The following is a 9,532-nucleotide window of genomic DNA, read 5'->3' as shown; positions in this document are numbered from 1 at the left end:
ATTTGAACAAAGAGAAATTGATAGGAAAATAGGTTGATAGCGCTGAATGCACGTGCAGCAGTCTGTATTTTTGGTTGCACCGTTTCTGACGGGAGTTTGTTGTGTTGTGCTTTCCGGTAGCAATCGATTTGTTGATATGCCATATCAAGGGGGGGGAGGATGTTTATACACAAGAGTTAGGAGCTGAGGCAGCTGCAATGCTATAATTAACGAATATTATAACTAGCGAATTGAACCATAATGCTATAATTAGAGTGCCATAATTTGGCGGCCATCAACGCGTTGGTTGGTGTGCGTGAGAGGGCAACAGCAGAAAGGTGATCGCCCGAACAGCGGGAACCTTCTTCCACGAACGGCAACGGCAGCGATCGGACGCGCGCGCAATCCGCTTAGTTTTTAAGTTGTTTGTTAAAATAAAATTAAACATAAAAAATACCGCAACGTCCAACCCTAGACTGATCAAATACTATCAACACTATGCTTCCCAACTCTTCAATAATTCTTGACGATACAGCACACTACCACTAGGTGGTATTTTAGTGACAAGTGGAGATGGTAAGCTGGTTTTGGTGAAATTATGTTTCGGTAGTAATACGATGGCTCAGCACAGCTGTGTGTCGTTTGAAGGTGTTTTATTTGAGGTTTAGTATCGCTTACGCGCCGTTTCATTTAACCGATTAATAGACCTTTTCATTCAACAGACATCAAGATTAGACATATGTGAGACATTTTATCATAAAATAAACGAATCTAGTTCTTCAATCGTAACCGCCACGGTTTATATGTATCCATCGATATCTATATAAATCTGTCGAGGGAAACCCCGACACAACGTTAAAATGCTGTGAAGTGGTTTACTCCATGCAAAATCGCATTATACACCGAAATCATGACATAATATTACATTTCATTATCAGGAACTAAAGATAAAAACAAAAAAAAACAGGCCAGGCTGGTTTTCTAAACTAAACTACCCTAAATCCCAAAATCCTTTTCATTTCTTAACCAACTATAATCGTATCTGTTATGGTGAATATTTTGCCTTAGTGAGCCAACCTTTAAGTATCACGGCTCTCACTGATGAGTGCACGCATCTCGTGAGATGCCGTTAGGTTCGGGCTTATGACGTGATCCCCGAAGGATCACTCTCTCTCCGGCGCGCCTCCAATTAGGATAGTGAATAAACGTTTTTATATGTGTTAACTTATTCGCGTGCATTCGTCCACCTCTTTTAAATGCATGACGACAGACCTTAACAGTGGCGACGAGAATTTGTTTTAAAAGTTTAGTGTCTGTAAAGTAAAAGTCTGTGTTTTAACGTGTAAGAGTGTTTAAAAAAAAAAAACTCCAGCATCACGTCGAAGCGGCGCAGGATGAACAGCGGAGATGGAGCGATGGAAGTCCCGATGGATGAAGACCAGCGACGATCATCGTTAGGCCGTATCGATTACCGTGCAATGACGGCCCAACAAACCGGTGAGGTTCCTTCCGTGTACGACCCGCCGGGCCATGTTCAACCTGGATCGCGCGGCTACGTGAGTCAGCAAGGGCAGTTAACACCGAGGCCAGTGCAGCTAGGACCATCGCCATCGCAACCAGCGCCATCACAGTCAGCACCATTGCCATCCGTACAAAATGGCCAGATGGGTCAACAACCTCTGGATAACGCCGTCCTGCAGCAAACCTTGCACTTGCTGCAACAGCAATTGAAGCAACAGCAACAGTTAATTTCGCAAATGTTGCAACAGCAGCAATCCGCGCCGCCAGCCCAGCTACAACCCGCACAGCAGTACCAGCCCGCCGGTCCTAGTAACCCAGAACTTATACTCGATGCTTTGGCCAATAGCATAGCAGAGTTCCGGTATGAAGCTGAATCTGGTGTTACGTTCGAAGCTTGGTTCACACGCTACGAGGACCTGTTTGCCAAAGACGCTTCGCGGCTAGGCGATGAGGCTAAGGTAAGGCTTTTAGTGCGTAAGTTGGGAACACCAGAACACGCCCGTTATATAAGCTATATTTTACCCCGCTCACCACGTGATTTATCGTTTGAGGAAACCGTCGATAAGCTGACAGCACTTTTTGGGTGTAGAGAATCTCTCCTTAGTAAGCGCTACAGATGCCTCCAGATTTGTAAAAAGCGCACGGAAGATTTGATCGCGTTCTCCTGTCGGGTAAACCGAGCATGCGTCGAGTTCCAGTTTGCGAGCATGAACGAAGAGACCTTCAAGTGCCTAATGCTGGTGTGTGGGCTCAAAGATGAGGCTGACAATGACCTGCGAACTAGACTCCTTGCGCGCATAGAGGAGCGGAACGACGTTACGCTTGAACAATTATCCGCAGAGTGTCAGCGTATTACAAGTGTGAAAGGAGACAGCGCTATGATTGCCGGAGAGACGAGTGAACGTGTTTTCGCAGTACACAGCGGAGAGAAGAGATCGCACGAGAAAGCAGCGCAGCAAACTAATTACAAGCAGTTCACGCCGTACCGTACCAAACGACCGTTCCGTGCAAAGTATGCTGTGTGTTCATCAACAAGCAAGCCAGCGAAGCCCTGTTGGTTGTGTGGTGACATGCACTGGGTGCGTGAGTGCACTTACCGTTCGCACAAGTGTCTCGACTGTGCAAGATATGGTCATCGTGAGGGGCACTGCAACACAGCGAGCAGGAAGAAGCGGTTCAATGTTCGGCAACGGAATATCAACACTCGTGTAGTAACGGTCAACGTCCGAAGCATACGAGAGCGCCGCAGATTCGTGTCCATCGCTCTCAACGGAACAGCTGTTCGATTGCAGCTAGACACAGCTTCGGATATCAGTGTCATCGACCGCCGTACGTGGAGAAAAATTGGCAGCCCGCCGTTAACACCGTCATCCGTCACAGCTAAAACTGCATCGGGAGCTACACTGGTATTGGATGGTGAATTCAGCTGTGCTGTTAGTGTTGGTAGCCAGACGAGGCAGGCGACACTCAGCGTATGCGGAGCAGCAAACCTACTACTACTGGGAGCCGATTTGATTGATGTTTTCTCCCTCTGGTCGGTGCCGATGGATGCGTTCTGCAATCACGTTGCAGTAGCAGGACAGCAATCGTTCCAGCAGCTTTTTCCCAAGGTGTTTACGGGAACAGGACTCTGTACAAAGGCGAGTATAAAATTTACCTTGCGAGATAATGTTCGTCCTGTTTTTAGACCTAGCCGCCCAGTAGCTTACGCGATGGAGGAAACCGTGAGTCGTGAGCTCGACCGTCTTGAGGAGTTGAATGTCATCACTCCTGTAACTACTGCAGAATGGGCAGCTCCAGTGGTCGTCGTGCGCAAAGCCAACGGACTTGTTCGTATTTGCGGCGACTATTCGACGGGACTTAATGCTGCGTTATTCCCCCACGACTACCCGTTACCTGTACCAGAGGACATTTTTGCAAGGCTGGCAAATTGCAAGGTCTTTAGCAAAATAGACCTGTCAGATGCATTTTTGCAAGTAGAAATTGATCCAGAATACCGTCATTTCTTGACCATAAATACGCATCGAGGGCTCTATACGTACAACCGACTTCCACCTGGCATTAAGATAGCTCCTACAGCCTTTCAGCAATTGATGGACATAATGCTATCCGGTATCCAAGGCGTTTCAGTGTACTTGGATGACATCATCATCGGAGGTCCATCCGAAGCGGAGCACGACGCAACCGTAGTAGAAGTTTTGAATCGGATTCAGAACTACGGGTTCACACTGCGAACGGAAAAATGCCACTTCAGGGTTAACCAAATCAAATATTTGGGCCACATTATCGACAGCCATGGATTACGGCCTGATGCGCAGAAGGTTGAAGCTATTCGCAAGTTACCGGAGCCAACCAATTTAACCGAAGTAAGATCGTTTTTAGGGGCCATAAACTATTACGGTCGGTTTGTACCCAACATGAGAAATTTGCGCTATCCATTGGACGATTTGTTAAAGGCCGGAGTCGAATTTCGCTGGACGTCGGAATGCAGAAAAGCTTTTGAGAGCTTCAAGACGATATTGGCTTCCGATTTACTACTAACCCATTACGATCCTAAACAAGCAATCATCGTATCTGCCGACGCATCATCAGTTGGCCTCGGGGCGACAATAAGCCATAAGTATCCTGACGGATCTATGCGGGTGGTCCAGCATGCCTCGCGCGCCCTCACAGCGGCAGAAAAAGCATACAGCCAGATTGATCGCGAGGGCTTGGCCATAATTTTTGCGATAAAAAAATTTCATAAGATGATATTCGGCAGAAAGTTTTTATTACAAACAGATCATCGGCCGCTTTTGCGAATATTTGGGTCGAAAAAAGGAATCCCCAATTTTACAGCCAATCGGTTGCAACGTTTCGCTCTTACCCTACTGGCATATGATTTTGAAATAGAATACGTTCGCACCGATCAGTTTGGCAACGCTGACCTTCTTTCCCGCCTGATACACACACACGCCAAGCCAGACGAAGATTCAGTGATAGCATGTGTTACATTAGAGGCGGAAGTAAAATCATTGGTAACTAGCGCTATTCAGTATGTTCCAGTTAATTTTATCGACATAAGTAGAGAAACCAAAGCCGACAGATTATTATCCAAAGTCCTTCAATACGTTCAACATGAATGGCCAAATAATGCAGCTTATGAAGGAGAACTGTCGCGCTTCCATGACAGAAAAGATTCGCTTACAGCAATCGACGGGTGTCTCCTATTTAGAGAGAGGGTGGTAATCCCCAAAGTATTGCAACGCACCTGCTTGAAACAGGTTCATCTCGGGCACCCAGGAATAAATAGGATGAAAGCCATGGCCAGAAGTTATTTTTATTGGCCATCAATGGACCATGACATTGTCGATTGGGTGAACTCGTGTCATTCATGCCAGATAGCAGCTAAGTCTCCAACTCACATCAAGTCGACCAGCTGGCCAGAAGCACCAGGTCCGTGGTACCGCATTCATGTCGACTACGCGGGACCACTCAACGGGGAATGGTACCTGGTGATTGTCGATTCGTTCTCGAAGTGGCCAGAAGTGATTCCAACGAGCAGTACAACAACAACGGCAACGATAAGTATACTGCGTAACATATTTGCTCGTTTTGGCAACCCAGTAACACTTGTGTCGGATAATGGTCCACAATTCACTAGCACAGATTTTGAATCTTTTTGTAGGCAAAATGGGGTTGAGCACATCAGGACAGCGCCGTATCACCCGCAATCCAACGGGCAGGCTGAAAGGTTTGTCGACACCTTTAAGCGCGCTTTGAGGAAGATGTCAGCCGATGGTCTCACGTTACGAGAAGCTCTGGACACCTTCTTGCAGACCTATCGGGCCACCCCGAACGCTCAGCTGAATGATTCGAAAACTCCTGCCGAGATTATGCTAGGCAGGCGTCCCAGGACCTTGCTAGAGCTGTTATTGCCGCCACGTCAAGCTTCACAATCGAGTGCTGGTCTACGAGTTCGTGAGCTGAATCCCGGTGAGTCGATCTACGCTAAGGAGTACCGCCTGAACGATTGGAAATGGGTCACTGCTACGGTGGTCGATCGGCAAGGCAGATACATGTACCTGGTTCGGACTGCTGAGGGGAAGACGTTCCGTCGACACATTAATCAGCTACGTCGGCGTATCAGCGACGGTTCGTTTAAGGACACAACACGGGCCCATTCACCACTACCTTTGGATCTGTTATTCGATGCTTGGCACTTTAATCCGTCACCAGTACCTGCATCATCGGGCCAGCTAGAAGCTGATAAACCGTCCTCACCGCCAGCGCCTATGTCGTCCTGTGTTGTACCATCTAGTAATGTTAATATTGAAAGCAGCCGTCCAACACTCATCAAATGTCCACGAAGAAGAGCTACATCCTGCAGAACGGATCAAACAATCGATTCGGTACATGAACCACGTCGCTCTTCTCGCAACAGAAGACCGCCCAGTCGGTTCGATGTGTACCGAACGTTTTAAGGAGGGAGATGTTATGGTGAATATTTTGCCTTAGTGAGCCAACCTTTAAGTATCACGGCTCTCACTGATGAGTGCACGCATCTCGTGAGATGCCGTTAGGTTCGGGCTTATGACGTGATCCCCGAAGGATCACTCTCTCTCCGGCGCGCCTCCAATTAGGATAGTGAATAAACGTTTTTATATGTGTTAACTTATTCGCGTGCATTCGTCCACCTCTTTTAAATGCATGACGACAGACCTTAACAGTATCCGTACATAGGCAAATATTTGTTTTTACGAAAAAAATGTATGAATAAGGTGTAAAATAAATAGCAAATAAACTCGAAAAATGATTATTTTTGAGCAATGGAATCGTTTATTAAACGGGGAGTTGAGAGCTTATGGGTCTACGGAAGTTTAATTGAATATGAAGTTTTAAAGAATTTTGTTGCGAAAATATAGCATTAATAATACCTTTTTAAAGTTATTTCGTTTCGAACATTTTACTCTTTATGCTGGAAAACGTCATCCAAATAATTAAAAAAAAACATTAATAAAAGATGTACTTTTAACATAACCTTCTACAATTTGGCACAAAGTTCGGCCATCATTGTGTATGCAACACAACGTTCGCTCTTCAAGCCGATTACAACTCCCAAAGCCACACCGCACACTGATCCGTCCCGTTGGGTGACGCCGATTTCTGTTGTTGATCTTCTTCCCCCGCAGCTTTACCCAACAAATAAAGTAATACATTTTAAGCAACACATTAGTCGGTCGGTAGTAAGGCTGTAAAGTTCATCAGTCGTCATAGTGCCACCGTTCGCCACTGAATGGAGTAATGTTTTTTCAGTGTGACGGATTTTCCACCGTATTGCCCGGGAGTTGTACCATGTGTGGTAGCAGGGTGTCCTACTTTACAATCCATCGCGCCAGGGGCCCTCCTGTCGTGATGGCGCCATTTGTCGATCCGTAAAATTACGAGTTACGAAAACATTTCAATTTGCTCGAGCGCTATTTTATTGGAAAAGTTTCTTCTGCGCGCCTTTCAGCAGGGTCGGTTGCAAAAGTCTCCACTTACTGCAGGGTGAGGAAGTAGATATTTTCGGAAATGAGTTGGCAAAGCCATGTTTGGGTGGTGTTTTTTTTCGATACATCCTTCTTACTCCTACATTGATCCGGCTCCAGCTCGGAAGCTTTCATAGTGGGATCGCGAAATCCATCGCGTGATTGCGCTTTTTATTTCCGCTTTTCGCCATGTACGCCATTGCAAATTGCGCGGCGGCTGTGGAAAGGTTTCGAGTAGGGGCGATTGATTGATAGGATTAATGTGGAGGGGGCTGGTGGAACTTAACGGTAATTCAATTACGTAAATCAACACATGAGTAAGGGTTGGGTTGGGTTAACACGTTGTTCAGCGCCAGCCGGTAACAATAGTACATTAACTTTCGCGCGGAAAGAGACTATGCTAGAAGGAACAGGTGTTCATTTCGCAATCACTTTGGTGCATTTAGTGTGTTCGAAATTGAGTTAAAAGTTGCAGAATAATTGACAAAAAAATGACATGTTTTTCTTTTAAAAGCTTCACTTTTCTACCTCTCCTACATTAAATAACTAACCCTACACGGCGTTAAACACATGGTGACTCACGTTTAGATGGATGTAATGTACTACCACGACCTCAAATCGGTTCAAACAACGGCATAAAACAGTAGTTCACGCTTGGAAGGTTTCCCATTTGAACTTCCCCAAACCCTCTCCATTACGGCTTATGGGCATGGTGCATGGAATGTAGAAGTTTGAAGAGTTTCGCGCAGTGGGTTTGTTCAGTTTGAGGTTGAATTTGTTTTTTTTCTCTTCCCACTCCTCCTCTCTGTACTACCATATGTACCATACGGCTTCATGTGTAAACCCCCATACGAGCGGGGTTTGCATTTGTTTTCATATCATCGGCGTAAAATTTCGTTCCATTCGTTCCATTTCCAACTCCGCCATTCGTTATTTCGCGAGGGCAGATGAAGTGCGAACTGTGCCTTGGGCGTAGAACATAAATTGGGTTGGTTTGGTGTTGGAAAAAGCGGCGGATTCGACGATCGGTTTATGCTTGGAAACGATTTATTTGGCAGTCGGCATTTTTGGTGGTAATTGATTTATTTAGCCCTCTACACCGACAGCGAAACCGTATTAGTTTTGTTTGAAGATGTTTATCGCCGTACTTTGCTGCTTTTTATATTTTTTTCGCAATCGATTGAAGGATTAATAATCGTTTCGTAGCAACGTTCATTCCTCGGAATGAGGCATGGTAACCGCGCAGTGCTTTAGAATTTAAAACCTAAATGCCTGCTTTATTTACTCAGCTTAGCTTAGCAGCGCCAGCAAACGCAGGCATAACTTATTCGTTCGACAAATGGCACTGCATTAACCGTTTCCCTCTTGGGACGACCTTTATCCCCGTATCCACTCCTGTGTGCACTTTTCAAGCACACCAACATACCGCTATGGAACCCCCGTTGGAGTTCCTCATGGTTTGGGGGCAAATGAGTGGTCGAGAGTGTTGTTGCGCTGGCGTGGAAATAAATAAAACGCCACCCCAAAACGCCTGAACGGAGAGCGTATTCGGATGAAACAAAGCAACAAGGAATGGTGAAGAAAAAAAAGGAAAGCAAAAATAAGGATGCGAGTTGCATTATGCATAATGTATGCTTAAGTACTACTACACCACTTTCAATTGCAGAGCGCAGCACATTGCGGAGCTGTGCTGTGCAGTGCGCGGTTGTCCTTTGGGGTGGGGTTTGATTATCCTCAGCATCAGCGCAGTCCTCCTCTGAGGAGTGGTTCAGTCGCGCACAGGTGCAAACGCTAATGTAGTACGGGCGCGCCTGTGGGAAGGTCCTGCCGGGGTTGACGATGTAGTAACCAACCAGGCAAAACCAGCACCCAGACTGGCGCATTCTGTAAAAGAAAAGTAGCGCAAAATGCTGCTGCTTGCGGTGGTGCGTCGAGCTTTAATAAAGTCTGCTTAGCGGTAATTAAGGCGAGCGGCATCAATTTTTAATCAACTACTGGCTGCACATTGTTTTACGTGAGTGTGTGTGTGGTGTGTTTATTTGTTTTTCTTTTTGGGTTTCTCATTCTTTGTGGCCTATAGAATGAGCTCAGCGAAAAAGAGGATAATGAAGTGGTAACGTTCGTTGAAAGGTTTGGCAGTGAGAATGAAATCGAGCTAATGGTTGCAACCGCGATACGGCAGTACGACGCTGCAAAAGCGATTCTCACGAGAAGTGAAGTAAAATTTTGCATTATAAATCATAGCCGTCACCGTGCCAGTGGTGGATGGGTGACTAAGCATCGGAGAACGGGTTCGAAAGTGGTTTGGGCGGTCAGCAGCATTGAGCTGCTTTTGGGTGAATAATGCATCGCCGTTACATCGGCCATAAACGATAATGAATTGAAAATTATTTAGATAATTGTGACGAGATTTTGTCGCAATTGTTTCGCGTTGCTGGTGGAAAGGATGGCAGGGACTTCGATTGACCCTGAGCGGAAATAATTTATGATGATAATTTGTCAACAGATTAGGAATATCAGCA

At 46.0% G+C, this 9,532-nt stretch overlaps 1 protein-coding gene across 1 annotated transcript; it reads left to right on the top strand.

Moving 5' to 3' along the window:
- Positions 1 to 1,043: 1,043 nt before the first annotated feature.
- LOC133393401 (uncharacterized protein K02A2.6-like) lies at positions 1,044 to 6,157 on the top strand. Its single transcript, XM_061658260.1, has 2 exons — positions 1,044 to 4,763; positions 4,881 to 6,157. The coding sequence occupies exons 1-2, from the start codon at positions 1,374 to 1,376 to the stop codon at positions 5,961 to 5,963; spliced, it is 4,473 nt and encodes a 1,490-aa protein (XP_061514244.1). The 5' UTR covers positions 1,044 to 1,373; the 3' UTR covers positions 5,964 to 6,157.
- The last annotated feature ends 3,375 nt before the right edge of the window (positions 6,158 to 9,532 follow it).

This window comes from Anopheles gambiae, chromosome 3 (assembly GCF_943734735.2).
Source record: "Anopheles gambiae chromosome 3, idAnoGambNW_F1_1, whole genome shotgun sequence".
In the NCBI taxonomy this organism is placed as follows: domain Eukaryota; kingdom Metazoa; phylum Arthropoda; class Insecta; order Diptera; family Culicidae; genus Anopheles; species Anopheles gambiae.
This window is presented reverse-complemented; position numbering and strand designations above follow the sequence as displayed.

Excerpts from the sequence above, each read along its gene's own strand:
- LOC133393401 (XM_061658260.1), top strand. The coding sequence starts at position 1,374 with ATGAACAGCGGAGATGGAGCGATGGAAGTCCCGATGGATGAAGACCAG. Across the intron at positions 4,764-4,880 it reads AACGCACCTGCTTGAAACAG|ATAGCAGCTAAGTCTCCAAC; the intron begins GTTCATCTCGGG and ends CATTCATGCCAG.